The sequence below is a fragment of the Lithobates pipiens genome, unplaced genomic scaffold (genome assembly GCF_037356315.1).
Source record: "Lithobates pipiens isolate NorthernLeopardFrog02 unplaced genomic scaffold, aLitPip1_a1.2 Scaffold_8, whole genome shotgun sequence".
NCBI lineage: Eukaryota > Metazoa > Chordata > Amphibia > Anura > Ranidae > Lithobates > Lithobates pipiens.
Genome location: NW_027507903.1, coordinates 253,867,246 through 253,885,931, shown reverse-complemented (window position 1 = coordinate 253,885,931; position 18,686 = coordinate 253,867,246). Strand labels below are relative to the sequence as shown.

The window sequence follows — 18,686 nt, the reverse complement described above, 5'->3', positions numbered from 1 at the left end:
TATTTTTTACCCAGATAGAGTGGAACTTAGAACAGTACGAGGGTTCATTCCCAAGGTCGCTTCATCCTTGAGCATGTCAGAACCCTGGGCACTCCCAACATTTTCTGAACAGGACTCCGTCACTCTTCATGAATTAGACATCGCCTCCACTCTGAAATACTATCTCCAAGCCACAGCTCCATTCCGGGCTTCCATCAGACTGTTCATAATTCCCTGGGGAAAACATAAAGGAAAGGAGGCATCAGCCAGAACGATCGCTTCATGGATCGTCAAACTCATCCACAAGGTGTACAGGACAAAGGGACTAGAGACCCCTTCAGCGGTCAGGGCGCACTCCACAAGAGCGGTTTCTGCCTCTTGGGCGGCAAGAGCGAATGTGTCGATCGAAACTATTTGTCGGGCAGCAACCTGGTCATCCCAACACACATTCCTGAAACATTACAGGGTGGACCCAGGAGCTCTCTCCTCAGTGGAGTTTGGCAGACAGGCAATCACTTCGGCCTTCGCCTCTTCTAAATAATAAATTCTTTAAATAAACCTCTAAGCATTATCCCACCCGTCTCAGCTAGTTATTTGTCACAGGTATGCTGCCATGGAGGCACCAGGAAAACAGAAAATTGTTCCATACTTACCGTAATTTTCTTTTCCTGGTGCCTATCCATGGCAGCATACATTCCCACCCTCGGTATTCTATATTAACGAGAATGCGGGGGCTGTACTAACCTTTTCTTTTATAATATTCACTAGTCCTGAGGGAGGAGCCAAGGCGGAGCTTGTCACAGGTATGCTGCCATGGATAGGCACCAGGAAAAGAAAATTACGGTAAGTATGGAACAATTTTCTGTTTTTTATTTTGAAAAAAATGCGTTCGAAAAATTGGTGTGCAAATACCGTGCGAGATAAAAAGTTGCAACAACCGCCATTGTATTCTCTAGGGTCTTTGCTAAAAAAAACATATATATAATGTTTGGGGGTTCTATGTAATTTTCTAGCAAAAAAATTATGAATTTTACATGTAGGAGAGAAATGTCAGAATTAGCCTGGATGCGAAGTGGTTAACTCCAAAGTAAAGTGAATGAAAGACTGGCTTCAGCTCAGTAGATCAGGCCCGGTGTGGGTGAAACATGTCAAGAGGGGCATGACTAATGGGCTGGGATCTGAGCTGAATTGAATTTTTCATTCACCTTACATTATAGTTAAATGCAGTGTGCTCCAGTATTTGCATGCTGTGTACACATTTAAATATACACCTTTTACATGCACATTAAGATACTGCTAAAATAATTTCATAATGAAATTTCCTATTGTGAAGTCAATGAAGGTGAGAACATGGTTTACCTGAACACTATGCACAGAAAACCCAGCACCTGGAACCAATGTGGAAGACAGGTAACTAGCTGGATTCAGAAAGCCAGATGTGGCAATGTTGGGTCCAAGTATTACAGTGCGAAATTCATTGTGTCTGCGCTGGAGGTCCTTTAACCTTTTCTGAAGACGTACATACTCTTCTTGGGGAATGTTTTGTCTAAAGCAGGAATAAAAAAAATGAATTATAGACCAATCTGTTTACATGGGGGGTGCAAACATTTCAAGTCTTCAATCTTCACTTCAGAATTTGGTTGCTAGATAAAAGGTAACTAAGTTTTACATAACTGTAAGTGGACCACTGCAGGCCTTTGAGGGGCACATCATGGGGTACTTCATAGGCAGTGAGGATATTAGGCATTGTGACCTCATACAAAAAAATGAAGGATGGCGCTCCAGGCTCTAGTAGATCCTTACATGCTGACAACCACTGGGAGTGCATACAGGGAAAGAGCTTGTCTCCGCTCCATAGAATTCAATGGGGAAGGAAAAGAATTCCCACACATTACACAAAACCCTCCTGTAAAGAGTGGAAGCAGACTCAGCCTAGATTCTGTCCAGGCCACAGTCACGTTTCACCCCTCCATGGGAATGACCAAGCCTCATGGGGATGTAGCCTTGACAGAGTCTAGGCGGAGGCTGCTTCCACTCTTTACATGAGGGTTTTGTATGATGAATGAATGAATGAATGAAATACTTGTATAGCGCACAATGCGAACTGAATCGCCTCTAGGCGCTGTGGCGAGCTTTGATCATCTGCTAAAAGAGGAAGGTCTTGAGTTTTTTCCTAAAAGCCAGGTAATTTTCTTCCAGGCGGATGTTGATTGGTAGAGCATTCCATAGCCGAGGCCCTTGGACAGCGAATCTCCGATCACCCTTGGATTTATACCGGGCTTTGGGCACGAGGAGGAGGTTTTTGTTGGCTGATCGAAGACTGCGGTTTGGTGTGTAATGATTTATTTTCTCCATTAGGTATTGCGGAGCTTCTCTATGCACGCATTTGTGGGTGAGGCAAAGGGTCTTGAACGTGATCCGATTTTTTACGGTTAGCCAATGTAAGCTCCTCAGTGAAGGAGAAATGGATTCCCAGGGTTTTTTTCCTGTTATCAGCCTTGCCGCCGTGTTTTGGATCAGTTGTAATCGCGCAAGTTGATATTGTGGTAATCCTATGTAAAGCGAGTTTGCGCAGTCCAGTCGTGAATTAATGATTGTTCCAACTACCACTGCTTTGTCATTCTTTGGGATAAAAGGGATGAGTCTGCGAAGCATGCGCAGCAGATGGTGAGATCCACTGACTACAGATCCTATTTGCGCATCCATTGACATTTGTGCGTCTAAAATAACCCCGAGACTCTTCGCTTTGGTCTTTGGGGAGATAGTCTGCCCAAAGACGGTTGGTGGAGACCAGGAGGTTTTGGTTGCGGGCTTATGATTTGGGTGTAAGATAAGAAGCTCTGTCTTTGATTGGTTCAGCTGGAGGGAGTTGGTGGTCATCCAGTCCTCTATTGATTTGAGGCAGTTTTCAAGTTGTTGTTGGTGATCTTTTTTTCCATTGATCCGGAAATAAAGTTGCGTGTCGTCAGCGTAAGAGTGGAAGCAGAGATCTGAGCATCTGATGATTTGAAGGAGTGGGCGAATGTAAATGTTGAAGAAAACGGGTGACAACGGAGAGCCTTGAGGGACTCCGCAGGTGACTGCCCGAGTTTCGGAGAGGAAGTTTCCTAGTTTCACTGTCTGTGACCGATTTCCTAGGAAGGACGCGAACCATTGGAGATCTATGTCTTGGACTCCGGCTACTTCTGTGAGGCGGACGAGTAGAGTATTGTGATCTACTGTATCAAACGCTGCACTTAGGTCTAGCAGTACGAGGAGACACGGTGATGTGCAGCTCCTGGTATTAGGCATTGACCGTGCAGGAAAAAATAAATAAAATTGTGATAAAATAGACCTCCATACAGCAGGGGGTGATGTCACCACTCTTTCAACAAGAGCGCAAGAAAAATGAAGTAGCTGAAATCTTGCGAGATGATGCTACAGCACAGGGCAGTAGCATCTTCTCTCGAGATTTGGGCTATTCGGATCAAGGTAAAGCTGCCTGAAGGGGTGGGAAGTAAGGCAAGCATATTATTTAACATTTAAAATTTTCTGCCCCACAGTAGAATAAGTGACAGTATATTGCAGAAAAATAGGAATGAATGAATAAGCATACCTTGTTTTAATTGCACAGAGAAAGAGAAAAGTGTCCAATCTGCCTCTCAGGCTGGGTTCACACTGCTGCGATGCGGGAATGCTGCGAATCCGCTGCGGGTTCCCTCAACGCATGCCTCCCGGCGGCAGTTCATACTGCCCTATGTGAACTGCTGGGAGTGTCAGTGAAAAGTTAATGATAAAAGAGGTATCCCTGCGCTATCGTGAATAAAATCTATTAAACCTCAAATAGGGTTGCAGCCAAACACCGACAGAGGTATGAACCCTACCACTGAAACATATAGCGAAAAATCAAATAAATGGTGCTGCGCTCCCTTAAACCAATAAACTAGATAAATTAATCCATAAAGTGCTAACCAATAAATACATAAACTATCTGTGAATAAATTCTGATTCCCGTGACAAATCGTGATCAGTGATTAAAGTGACTAGTGCAAAAAGACATTCCAAACAAGTATATATATATATGTGCAAAAAATAAAAAACATATATAAAATCGCATAAACCAAAGCAAAATCGCATAAAATCACACAGTGATAGTGATGAATGCAAATAAATAAATTATCTTACTAAGTGTAAATAGAAACATATAAAATCGCATACAACCATACAGTGATAGTGATAAATGCGAATAAATAAAATATCTCACAGAGTGTGTATAAAAATAATAAAACCAAACTTATTGGTAGTGAATCATTCAGTGCAAACAAATGAATAAGTCTCTCAGACTGCAGAGTAAGTCAAGGGTGGCAGAAAATCCATAAGGTGCTTCTCGTAGTAGCAGGTGCAATACAACGCAAACTGTGCACACTCTGGTGTCTCTTCAGTGTCCCGCACCTAACAGTTAGGGTGGCCCCTTACCTTACTGCTGTAAGGTGAACAGCGTATAGAGACCAAAGTCTCAGATAGTAACAGCGGTGTACCCTTAATTCCAACTAGGAGGTCTTATCCCCACATCAGGGTGTCAAACTGGCAAGATTTCCAGTAGCAGGATGATGTCACTGCTAGAGATGAGTCCCCTCACACACAATAACCTCCGAGCGCACGGTACAGCTAGTAATGGCTGTGTGTCTCCGGGGAGGGCGAGCTGATGTGGGGATAAGACCTCCTAGTTGGAATTAAGGGTACACCGCTGTTACCATCTGAGACTTTGGTCTCTATACGCTGTTCACCTTACAGCAGTAAGGCAAGGGGCCACCCTAACTGTTAGGTGCGGGACACTGAAGAGACACCAGAGTGTGCACAGTTTGCGTTGTATTGCACCTGCTACTACGAGAAGCACCTTATGGATTTTCTGCCACCCTTTACTTACTCTGCAGTCTGAGAGACTTATTCATTTGTTTGCACTGAATGATTCACTTCCAATAAGTTTGGTTTTATTATTTTTACACACACTCTGTGAGATATTTTATTTATTCGCATTTATCACTATATGGTTGTATGCGACTTTCCTGTTACTGATGCGATTTTATATGTTTCTATTTACACTTAGTAAGATAATTTATTTATTTGCATTCATCACTATCACTGTGTGATTTTATGCGATTTTGCTTTGGTTTATGCGATTTTATATATGTTTTTTATTTTTTGCACATATATATTATATATATATACTTGTTTGGAATGTCTTTTTGCACTAGTCACTTTAATCACTGATCACGATTTGTCACGGGAATCAGAATTTATTCACAGATAGTTTATGTATTTATTGGTTAGCACTTTATGGATTAATTTATCTAGTTTATTGGTTTAAGGGAGCGCAGCACCATTTATTTGATTTTTCGCTAGTGAAAAGTTAATGACACCCCCAGATCAGTTCGCATATCACAGTGCGATCTGCAAACTTGGACAGCAATCGGATCGCATGGTGTGAACACCCATGCGATCTGATTCTGCTGCGGACCAAAAAAAGGGTCCTGTGCTCGCTCGTCCCCACCCCCTTTCCTGGCCGGCCGGGTAACGTGCTTGGATAAGGGTCTGATATGGACCGGGGGGGACCCCCACACCGATTTTTCGGCGTAGGGATTCCCCTTTAAGTCCATACCAGATGACGGGGCCAGCAACGCCTCCTTCGCTGTCCCCAGCTACCTGGAGACACGCTCAAAATGAGCAGACTTTTCTCCGGGCGGGAAAATCCGTTCATTTCAAAAGTACGGCGGGCTGGCACACACACGGCTGGATTTTCCGCTGAAATGCGAGTCCGACGGACAGATTGGAGTGCAAAAATACTCTTAGTCCGCCGGACTTTTGGGTAAAAAAAAGTTTGCCAGAGCCCACACACGGCGCGATTGTCTGGCGGACTTGAGTCCGCCGGACTTTTCCACCGGATTGTTTGATCGTGTGTACGTGGCATTAGTGTACGTTCCCCTTCCCTCCAGCAGTCTTCTCGGAATCGTAACAGGTCCCAGAAGACTGTGGGACTTTTCACAAAGCGCAGCGTGAATAGCACATGCACAGTCGACAGCTGGCTGTGAAGATGAAAGCTACATAGCCAGCTGCCTACAGTTAGGATGTTGGTGAATAAATGAAGAAATTAATAAATATTGCATACATTTTGGATAAAATGGTAATCTGATTTGTAATGAATCCATATTAGTGCATTTCATAAATAATGTTGACCATATACAATCCAACTGTCAATACATGATTAAACGAAATTTACATCCAAAAGCTCAAAGCATTTCGTGACTCCATTGGTTGCCTGGTGATCACCAGGGGAGTCTCACCCGGAGCTGTGGAAGTGTGACTAAGCAACCCCAAGGGCGTGTTTTTTACCATGAGGATACTGAGAAGCAACACTTTTGGCTCACAGCTCTCGATTCATGCAACTACTTTGGGTGCCATCATGAAATGCTTACCCACATTGAATCTGCTTCCCGTTTGTCCCCCTGGGTTCTCGCCGAGTCACACTTCCACAGCTCCCGGATGAGACTCCCCTGGCGATCACCATTTGGAAATACTGTCATATCTATTCTTAGCGGATTTATACTATACATGCATTTACTCCTGAGGAAGTGAACAAAGTCACGAAACACATTAAGATTTTGGATGCAACTTTAGTTTAATCATGTATTGATAGTTGGACTGTATATGGTTAACATTATATTTAATTATGTATTAAATGCATTAATATGGATTCATTACAAATCAGCTTGTTACCATTTTATCCTCTTTTTTTTGTATGCAATATTTAATCATTTATTAAACAACAATGTTGGAAATTAGTTATTCACTGGTCATATCTGTTGTGTCTCATTTAAAGTCCCAGGAGAAATAAATCATCATCACATTAACCATTACACACTAGCCTGATCGGACACTCACCTATTTAATACAGATTTTTCTGTCTCCAATTCTTCTTTTTTTGCCTCCAAAATTTCTATCCTTTCTTGTAGTCTTTTACACTTGTTGTCATTTATGTTTTTTCTCTACGTTAAAAAAAATACAACAATTGACCAAAAAAAAAAATACATAAAACATCTAAAAACTTAATATTCACATACATCCCCACATCAAGCATTCCACACCAAAACCCACATACATAACTAAAGAAAACAAAATAAAAATTTGTTAAAACTTAAATCAAATTAACGTTTGATAACATGGATATAATTATTATTATATATTAGTCAGGTTGTCAGCAAGAGCCTGGGGGAACACCTCATGCTAAATTTGTGATTGTGCAGTTAAGGCCCCTTTTGCACAGGCATTCAGGTCCACCTGCCAGTTTTTTAGGCGGACCTGACGGACGCTCCATACAGGTCTATGGATCGACTGATGTCAGCGGGGACATGTCCGCTGACATCCGACCCGCTCCAATCCACTAAAGCAGGGGTGTCCAAACTTTTTTCAAAGAGGGCCAGATTCGATGAAGTGAACATGTGTGAGGGCCGACCATTTTGCCTGACATTCTTTGAACCATTAAAATTCGGTCATTCGAGCACTCATACCTGGCCCAACAAAAATTCTTGTGCCTTTGTCGCGCTCGTTTGCCCGACACACAGACGCATGCTCTGTTCTTTAGGGGTACCGTTAAGTCTTAATGGTACCCCACACATTGGAAACATGGGGTGCTTTTGGTGCAGCGCAATAAAAAAAAAAAAAAAGCTCTGGGACTTCTTTCCCTGCATTTTTGTGGGTATGGAAGCCCATTGAAATGCATGGGCTGCCCTACACACAGCATGCAGCCATGCAGATGTGAGCCAAGGGCTTATTGGAGGGGCAGTAAAACTACATGGTTGAGCTGTTTTTACCACCCCCAACTTCTCCCCCTTTAGCTGCAGAGGGAGCAGCTGGGGGTGTACACATGCTGTGGCTGCAGCTGGAGGTATGCTCAGGGTGAATGGGCCTGCACTGCAACTACCCCGCAAATGTGTGGACTGCACAGTTGCGGTATAGTGATGCTACATTTACGGGCTTAAAACAGGTGGTGAGGAGGCAACATAATGCCTCTTTACCACCTTTCAAATGCCTCTAAAAAGCGATCTGTATATGGATTGCTTTTCAGAGGAGCAGCAATCCTGGCTGCTATCACACACACAAGCACCACAAAAGCAGTTCTGATGGTACAAGAATGGGGGGGGGGGTCTGGATTAAAAGTAACACACATGCATACACATACACACAGACATACACACATACAGACACATGCATATACTTACATACATACAGACACATGCACACACACACATACAGACACATGCACACACGTACAGGCACATACATACATACATACATACATACAGGCACATACATACATACATACAGGCACATACATACATACATACATACATACAGGCACATACATACATACATACATACAGGCACATACATACATACATACAGACATACACGCACATACATACAGACATACATACACGCACATACATACAGACATACATACACACACACACACACACACACACACACACACACACACACACACACACACACGCACACAGGTACATACAGACACACATACATGCACACACATACAGACAGACATACACGCACATACATACAGACACACATGCACATACGCATACATACAGACATACATGGACACACACACACACATGCAATCATACATGCACAGACACACACACACATGCACACACACACACAGACACACATGCACATACAGACACACATACACACACACACATACATACAGACAGACATGCACACACACACACACATATAGACACACATGCACACACATACATACAGACATGCACACACATGCACAGACACACATACATACAGACACACATACATACAGATACACATGCACACACACACATACATACAGACACACATGCACACACATGCATACAAACATGCACACACATACATACATACAGACATGCACACACACACATACAGACAGACATGCACACACACACATACAGACAGACATGCACACACACACACATACAGACAGACATGCACACACACACATACAGACAGACATGCACACACACATACAGACACACATGCACATACATACAGACAGACATGCACATACATACAGACAGACATGCACACATATACATACAGACACACATGCACACATACAGACACACATGCACACACATACATACATACAGACACACATGCACACACATACACATAAATGAAGCCTTTTTAAAACGAATCTAGCTTGTAGTACAGTACCTTTCCATTCCATTTCCTCATTCAGCCGGGTACTGCACTGTAGGGGGAAGCAGAGAGCACAGCACACTCCTCTGCACTTTACTTTCACTTTTGAAGCCGACGGAGCTTCACACAGTGCCGGGGATCGGCTCATTTGACAGCCCTGATCCCGCAGCACACCAGGCGGGCCGTTCAAAACCGGACTGCGGGCCGCGATTGGCCCGCGGGCCGGACTTTGGACATGCCTGCACTAAAGTGTGATGGATGGAAACCCTATTTTTCCATACGTCCGGTGGATCGGTAAGGAATGCTCAACTCCACAAAACTAACTTTGCTATCCAAAGAACAGCTCAACTCGGAACAGTCACAACAATGGGCAAGATATTAGCTCCTTAACCCCCTAGTACAGTCACCTGAAAATACTGAATGCAGGTTTCTGAAGTGTTGATAAAAAAGTATGAACAAGTTAAACCAATCAGTGGGCTACAAACACTATCCAGGACGCACGTTTCTTAGTGGGGAGAAGCATTAAGGAATCCACAGTGGGTGCATTTGGGAATTTCTCCTGTATCACACTCAGGGATTTTTGGATTACCGACTGTCACATATGCAGGGTTCAGAACTGAAGGATCAGTGTGCATTTCTTACTGGGCCCATGCTCAATTCATGTTCATCTACAACTGTGAAGACAGGATGCTGTACATCGCTTCCTGAAAACATCATTGGGGGCGGCACAGTGGTGTAGTGATTAGCACTATCACCTAGCAGTAAAAAGGGTCACTGGTTCGAATCCCAACCACGACACTACCTGCCTGGAGTTTGCATGTTCTCCCTGTGCCTGCGTGGGTTTCCTCCGTGTACTCCGATTTCCTCCCATACTCCAAAGGTTAATTGGCTTCTGTCCAAAAAATTGGCCCTAGTATATGAATGTGAGTTGGGGATTATGGGCTCCTTGAGGGTAGGGACTGATGTGAGTGTGCGATGTATGTGTGGAGTGCTGCGTAAATTGACAGCGCTATATGGGTACCTTAAATAAAATAGGGATAATTGTAGACACGCACCCACACTCTCTCAGGTTGAAATGGATGGTCTGGTGTCTTTATTCAACCTTACTATGTAACTATCATGACACTCTGTCTACCCCTTCTACCAGCCATAATCTGCCTGCACTGCATAAGGAATCACAGAGACCCAGTGAGTCACTAAGTCTAAAATATGATATGTAATGATGGAAAGGTTTCATTTAAAAATGTCACTAGCATGTTAATGAGGGGGGTAGGGAGAAATCAGAGAAGGCAAACATTTAGGCAGAGTAAACATGAGCTTTAAAAGCTTTGTATGGGATTTAAAATAAAACTACCTTTTTCTGAGCTACAGCTGCTCTTTGCAATTTGTCTTTTAATTCCTTGTATTTTTCTTCTAGATGAGACAGGTTCTCCTGTAGTTTATGTTTTTCCTGTAGCCATTCAATTCTATTCCCCTCAAGTTCTCTGTAGAAAATAATTAAAAAAAAGACATTAAGTTATAGGAACATGAGCAGGCTTATCGCAGCATCTTTACTTTTACGGAAATGAGAACAGTGAGGCAATTAAGTTTAATAGCTGGATGAGGTCTTGCAGAACACAGAGAATTTATATTTAGAACTAAACAAAGATCACAAAAGTTTTTAAAATATATAAAAACGATAAATGTTACAAATGAAGTCACTGAAGTCCAATATAACATGCCCAATGAATGCCAAAACAATTAAAATAGTACCGCTCAAATGCACCCGCCCCCCCAAACCTGTGTCAGTCGGATTAGCATATGAATAGACTGGTGCAAGACAGAATTGGCCTGTCAGGCTCCAGTAGACTTCAAACGGTTGCATAAATATGAGTGAGAGGGGGAAAAGATGGCTTCAGCTCCTGTTCTCCAACTGTAGAGAACTCCTCAGAGATGTTTCAACCTTTTTGGGGTCTAATCATACAGACCTCTCCGATTAAGCCCCAAAAAAGAGCAAAACATGTCTGAGGAGTTCTGTACAGGTGAAGAATGGGAGCTGAAGACATCTTTTACCCATCTCACACTTATGCAACAGGGAATCGCTGTCTGTGTGCAAATGGCCAACGTTTTGTTGATGTCTAAAGAATCCCACATACTATCCCAGACCAATCTAGAAAAAAGAGAAATGAGACCCTAAAGTGGTTGTAAACCCTCACATATACCCAGGGAAGTAAATGGCCTCAGATGATACACAGAGGTGAAACAAATCCCCCTACATAGGTTTTACCTGTTTATCTTGCAGTCTTCTGTACTTCCCTTAAAAAGTGCAGATTTGTAATAAACTACTTCTGCATCTGTCAAGAGCAGAGAGGAGGTGCAGAGAGCTGATTGATGGAAAGGGACACATCCCCCTTCACAAACAGCACAGGAGAGAAGGAAGGATACAGAGCTGTGTTCTGAATAGACAAGTTGTGTGCTGAGCTCTCACCCATCACAATTTTATCTCATGTGTCAGGACAAATTCTCAGAAGTGACTCATGCTGATAACAGAGGGACGAAGTACCAGAGAGAAATGACACTTAGAGCTTTGGTTGTTAAAAACAACACTACAGATATATAGTCAGATTTCATGACTGAGGTTTACAACATTATCAGACTGCACGGAGATGCTCAGCTGTCAAGCCCCGTTCATATCTCAGCATAGTAGGAACTCACATTCTTGCATGTGTCTTTTTTTTGGGCATTTTTTTTTTAATACGTTTTTTTACCAAGCCTCTTGGTACCTTTGCAGAGCGCTTCTGAAACGTAGTGGCAAAGCGTGCATTTTTTTGGTGTTTGTCATGCATTCAGAAATGCAGATGTTTCATTGTTCTTGTGCAAACACATCAAGTTCACTTTTGGCCCCATTCACACTTAGCAACATTGTCTTTTGTCACATTTTCAAATTACATGCATAGGGAGAGCCTATTAATTTCAGAGGGCTGTCCTACACGTGGCAAAGTAGCTCATGGGACATTGTGGCGTGTTGCGGGTTGCACATGTTTTAATCTGCTCTGCTTTATGTTTTGCTGCATTTTTCGCTCGTTTTTTTAACGTGGCAAAATGTGTTTAAATGTTTAGACCTAAATTATAGCATATAGACTTACTGTTATTGCTTATAACTACAGATAGACTTCTCTTGCATTAAAATATAAATATAATAATAAAATCAACAATAAAATGTTATTCTCACTTTTCTGCATCATGCTGGGCCTTTTCTGCTTGGCTTCTAGCGCTGCGATTTTCCTGTTGGAGATGTTCTACCTTTTCCCTCAGTTTGTCATTAGCACGCAGCAAGTTATTTTCAGACTCGGATAAAGATGCTATCTGAATTTGTAAGTCCTTCATTTCCTGTTTAAAAAAAAATCATAGCATTTCTGGAGTATAAATGAAGACTACTGTAAGATACCACAACATGCATAGTGTGATCATAAAACACTGTTGGGGTAATATTTGAAATAACCATTCAATAACTCAAAGAGGTGACCTGTCTGCTGAGGATTTTTCCTTCTAAGACCCTGGAGCCCAACATGTGGCCTGTGGGCTTGTTGATCCTACCAGTCCAACAGGCCAAGCTGTCAAAGTTTCAGGACAAACTATTTAAAACTGACAATGGTGCTTACCAACGGTCAGTTCTTATACATAGGGTTTAGGGGCCAGTTCACATCACATGCAGTCCAGTGAGTTTTTTGTTTCTACATCAAAAAACGCATGGAAAGCAGGTTATGTGGTTTCCAATGGTGTAGTTGACACCAATGCGGCCAGTTCCAGGCCGTTCCAGAGAAAAAAGAAAAAAAAGTAGAACATGCTGCATTTTTCCTGCACTGGACTTTACTGGAATGTGGTAAAATGCATAATAAATTAATCTGGAAAGTGTCAAAATCCAATAAAAAACAGTTGCCGTAACTGCTTAAAAAGTGTTGGCCTTGGTTCACATGTGCAGGCTTTGTGCAGGGCAATCCATTAATTTGAATGGGCTGCCCTACCCGCAAGAAACACGGGGAAATAAATCCCTAATCCTTATGTGAAATCACACAACACCTGTTTGAGGGGTGCTAAAACACACAGGGGTACCGATGCATAGGGGTTCCATTAAGAATGAATGGCACTCCTGTACATCTGCTAAAATGCAGCACATTTCTCTGTGTGTTGGGAAAGTGTACAATTTTGCGGCGGGAAGCTAGCCTTAGAATGAATTAGACTTAAAATGTCACTTACATAAAGTCCTTTTAAAAACTGCATGTCCATCTGAGACTGCTCTATCCACAGGGTAACAATGCTGCTACAGTGCCCTGAAAAAGTATTCATAACCCTTTGAAATTTTCCACATTTTGTCATGTTACAACCGAAAACGCAAATGTATTTTATTGGGATTTTATGTGATAGACCAACATAAAGTGGCACATAATTGTAAAGTGGAAGGAAAATGATATTCAACATTTTTTAAGAATAAATATCTATAAAGTGTGGTGTGCATTTGTATTCAGCCCCCTTTACTCTAATACACCTAACAAAAATCTAGTAGTACCAATTGCCTTCAGAAGTCGCCTAATTAGTAAATGTGTGTAATTTAATCTCAATATAAATATTGCTGTGATGTGAAGACCTCAGAGGTTTGTTAGAGAACCTTGGTGGACAAACAGCATCATGAAGGCCAAGAAACACCAGATAGGTCAGGGATAAAGTTGTGGGGATGGTTAAAGCAGGGTTAGGGTATATAAAAAAAATATATATATATCCCAAGCTTTGAACATCTCAGGGAGCACTGTTCAATCCATCATCCAAAAATGGAAAGAGTATGGCACAACTGCAAACCTACCAAGACATGACCGTCCACCTAAACTGACAGGCTGGGCAAGGAGAGCATTAATCAGAGAAGCAGCCAAGAGGCCCATGGTAAATCTGTGGAAGCTGCAGAGATCCACAGCTCAGGTGGAAGAACTTATCCACAGTACAACTATTAGTCGTGAGCTCCACAAATCTGGCCTTAATGGAAGAATGGCAAGAAGAAAGCCATAAGAAGTCCCGTTTGCAGTTTGCGGGAAAAAAAACAAAACGTGGGGGACACAGCAAACACGTGGAAGAAGGTGCTCTGGTCAGATGAGACCAAAATTGAACTTTTTGGCCTAAAAACAAAACGCTATGTGTGGTGGAAAACGAACACTGCACATCACCCTGAACACACCATCGCCACCATGAAACATGGTTGTAGAAATGCTTTTCTTAAGCAGGGATGGGGAAGCTGATCAGAGTTGATGGGAAGATGAAAGGAGCCAAATACAGGGCATTCTTAGAAGAAAACCTGTTAAGAGTCTGCAAAAGACTTGAGACTGGAGTGGAGGCTCACCTTCCTGTAGGACAACAACCCTAAACATACAGCCAGAGCTACAATGGAATGATTTAGATCAAAGCATATTCACGTGTTAGAATGGCCCAGTCAAAGTCCAGACCTAATTCCAATTGAGAATATGTGGGAAGACTTGAAAATTGCGTGTTCACAGACACTCCGTCCAATTTGAGAGAGCTTGAGCTATTTTGCTAAGGAAAATGGGCAAAAAATTTTTTGATTTTTTTCGGTCATACTTACCTGTAAAATACTTTTTTTTTTTAGTAAATCATGGGACACAGAGTTAGGCTAATATTCATTACCTACGGGTTATACGCCATCTCTAGGTGAATGGACACTGGTAGACAAATTCTTAAGCCCCATACACACTATCAGATTTTCTGCTGATTTTTGTCTTCAGATTTACCAAAACCATATAGGGCAAGGGCCTGCCTGATTGCATACAAATTGAAACGCCTAAGGTTTGACCTCACATTATATGGTTTTGGTAAATCTGAAGACAAAAAATAGGCAGAAACTCTGATGGTGTACAGTGGTGTGAAAAAGTGTTTGCCCCCTTCCTCATTTCCTGTTCCTTTGCATGTTTGTCACACTTAAGTGTTTCGGAACATCAAACCAATTTAAACAATAGTCAAGGACAACACAAGTAAACACAAAATGCAATTTGTAAATGAAGGTGTTTATTATTAAAGGTGAAAAAAAATCCAAACCATCATGGCCCTGTGTGAAAAAGTGATTGCCCCCTAAACCTAATAACTGGTTGGGCCACCCTTAGCAGCAACAACTGCAACCAAGCGTTTGCGATAACGTGCAATGAGGCTTTTACAGCGTCCTGGAGGAATTTTGGCCCACTCATCTTTGCAGAATTGTCCTAATTCAGTTACATTAGAGGGTTTTCGAGCATGAACGGCCTTTTTAAGGTCATACCACAACATCTCAATAGGATTCAGGTCAGGACTTTGGCTAGGCCACTCCAAAGTCTTCATTTTGTTTTTCTTCAGCCATTCGGTGGTGGACTTGCTGGTGTGTTTAGGATCATTGTCCTGCTGCAGAACCCAAGTTCGTTTCAGCTTGAGTACACGAACAGATGGTCGGACATTCTCCTTCAGGATCTCTTGGTAGACAGCAGAATTCATAGTTCCTTTTATCACGGCAAGTCTTCCAGGTCCTGAAGCAGCAAAACAGCCCCAGACCATCACACTACCACCACCATATTTTACTGTTGGTATAATGTTCTTTTTATGAAATGCAGTGTTCCTTCTACGCCAGATATACTTGGACACACACCTTCCAAAGAGTTCCACTTTTGTCTCATCGGTCCACAGAATGTTGTCCCAAAAGTCTTGGGGATCATCAAGATGTGTTGTGGAGAAATTGAGACGAGCTTTGATGTTTTTTGCTCAGCAGTGGTTTTCTCCTTGGAACTCTGCCATGCAGGCCATTTTTGCCCAGTCTTTTCCTGATGGTGTAGGCATGAATGCTGACCTTAACTGAGGCAAGTGAGGCCTGCAGTTCCTTGGACATTGTTGTGGGGTCTTTTGTGACCTCTTGGATGAGTCGTCGCTGCGCTCTTGGGGTAATTTTGGGCGGCCGGCCACTCCTGGGAAGGTTCACCACTGTTCCATGTCTTCGCCATTTGTGGATAATGGCTCTCACTGTGGTTCGCTGGATTCCCAAAGCTTTGGAAATGGCTTTATAACCCTTTCCAGACTGATAGATCTCAATTACTTTCTTTCTCAATTGTTCCTGAATTTCTTTGGGTCTCGGCATGATGTGTAGCTTTTAAGGATCTTCTGGTGGACCTTACTTTGTCAAGCAGCTCCTATTTAAGTGATGCCTTGATTGTGAACAGGTGTGGCAATAATCAGGCCTGGGTGTGGCTAGAGAAATTGAACTCAGGTGTGGACAACCACAGTTATAGTATGTTTTAACAAGGGGGGCAATCACTTTTTCACACAGGGCCATGATGGTTTGGATTTTTTTTCACCTTTAATAATAAACACCTTCATTTACAAATTGCATTTTGTGTTTACTTGTGTTGTCCTTGACTATTGTTTAAATTGGTTTGATGTTCCGAAACACTTAAGTGTGACAAACATGCAAAGGAACAGGAAATGAGGAAGGGGGCACACACTTTTTCACACCACTGTATATGGGGCTTTAGAAAGGAAGTGATTCCTTATATAACCCCTCCCACACATGAAGTACATCAGTTTTGTAGCAAGCACTGAATCCTCAAAAAAAAAAAAAGAATGTGTCCAATGATGTAATACAGTCAAAGAAAGGGATTTTACAGGCAAGTATGATGAAAAAATCCTATTTTATTTTTCATACATCATGTGACACAGAGTTAGGCTAATTCATTACCTACTGGGATGTCCCAGAGCAAAAGCCTTGAAGAGAGGGAGACAACCTGCCAAACAATAGCCATCAGACCTTATACAGCAGCCCGCAGTACACTGCAGCCGAAAGCAGAATCCTCGGCTGCTCGAACATCCACTTGATAAAATTTTGTGAACGTATGCACTGAAGACCAGGTAGCAGCCTTACAAATCTGAGCCACAGATACCTGATGGCGAAAAGCCCAAGAGGTTCCTACACCCCTGGTAGAATGAGCTCTCACCCTAAAAAGGGAGCAGCTTTACATTTCAGACCATAGGCCTGAATGACCAATTGACATTCACAATTAGCAATGGAAGCCTTGGAAGCTGCCTGCCCCTTATTGGGTCATTTTGGTAAAACAAATAATGAGCCTGATCCTTGGATCTCCGCAGATCTAGACAAATAAACCTTGACTGCCCATACAACGTCCAAGGAATGCAGTCGTCTCTCTTCTGCCCAAAAAGGCTGAGAGAAAAAAAGAAGGCAAAATAATGTCCTGATTCAAATGAAAGGCTGACACCACTTTTGGCAAAAATAGATGCAACGGGTCGTAACACGACCCTGTTGTGGTGAAGGATTCAAGTATGGTTCCCTGCACGAAAGGGCAGCCAACTCTGACACCCTTCTAACGGAGGTGATGGCCATTAGGAAGGCTAACTTGCGTGACAGCAAGTCTAATGGAATTTCCTTGATAGGCTCAAATGGTTGTTTCTGTAACACAGACAGCACATAGTCCCAAGAACACATAGGTGACCTAATGGGGGGAAGCAAACAAGCTGCCTCCTGCATAAAGGTTCGGACCAGCAAATGGGAGGCTAAAGGCCTTTGGAAGACTGACAGGGCCGACATCTGACCTCCGACTGTTCTCAATGCCAATTTGACTTCCACAGCTGACTGTAGAAAAGAGAATTCTCCCAATCATGTGTAGCACTGACCCCCGAAGGAGCTGTTGGTTTTATTTGGGCTCACGTTACCTTCTTGACCTCGTCTCTGTCTAGGGTTTCCCTTGGTATATGGCCCAAAGAAATGCAGAAACTGACACTGGATCTTCTTTTGGGTTATTAATTTGAAATAGAACAAGATCTCTCAGTTTAGGGTAGAGGGTTAGGAGGAAGTTCAGGTACTTTTGGACTGCAAAAATAGAAAAAGTCTCTTATAGAAGAAATCCAGAGAACAACCGCTTCACAGCTGGATTCCCACAACCCCCGGATAGACCTCTTCCCACTAGGCCCAGCAGCTGGTAGGGTGTCAAGCAAAGAAAAGTCTCTGTCACAGACTTGAATGTGAAATACTTGATAAAAGTCTCTGCCACAGACTTGAACATAACCAAGGGACTTAAACAAATTTAGAGAACTATCATATGGTATCAGTATCTCTCAGCCGGTCTGGCGATACCGTATGAGTGTAGATCCATGAAGTGTCCCTCAACTGAGCCTCCAGGCTCCTTCAGAGAAATCAGCCTGGTGCATGGCCCTTTCCTGAAGAGTCCTCCCCTGGATGCTTCTCCAGTTGCTGGGCCTCTCCTTAGAGGAGACAGCACCGGACCACCTTTGAATCCTCAAGCCTCGATATGCAGTCAGGCCTGTCCCTGCAGTTACTTCGCCTCGGGCTATCCAGCCATGAGACTTGGAATTGCATGGATCTGCACCCCAGGCCAGGAGGGCCTACTCCCGGGATACAGACTGCCGATAGAATCAGCACATGT

The 18,686-nt window shown here is 42.8% G+C and overlaps 1 protein-coding gene across 2 annotated transcripts in view; it reads right to left on the bottom strand.

The window, feature by feature from the left end:
• The window catches only part of CEP83 (centrosomal protein 83), an 84,186-nt gene that overhangs the window by 11,462 nt on the left and 54,038 nt on the right, over nucleotides 1-18,686 (bottom strand). Inside the window, exons 12-15 of one of the 2 annotated variants that reach the window (XM_077470606.1) lie at nucleotides 12,446-12,603; nucleotides 10,589-10,718; nucleotides 6,898-7,001; nucleotides 1,339-1,525 (exon numbers count right to left, since the gene is read on the bottom strand). In XM_077470606.1, the coding sequence (XP_077326732.1) occupies nucleotides 1,339-1,525; nucleotides 6,898-7,001; nucleotides 10,589-10,718; nucleotides 12,446-12,603 (579 nt within the window). Of the gene's footprint in view, nucleotides 1-1,338; nucleotides 1,526-6,897; nucleotides 7,002-10,585; nucleotides 10,719-12,445; nucleotides 12,604-18,686 lie in introns of those variants that run through there. The other variant, XM_077470607.1, reaches the window with a different exon arrangement.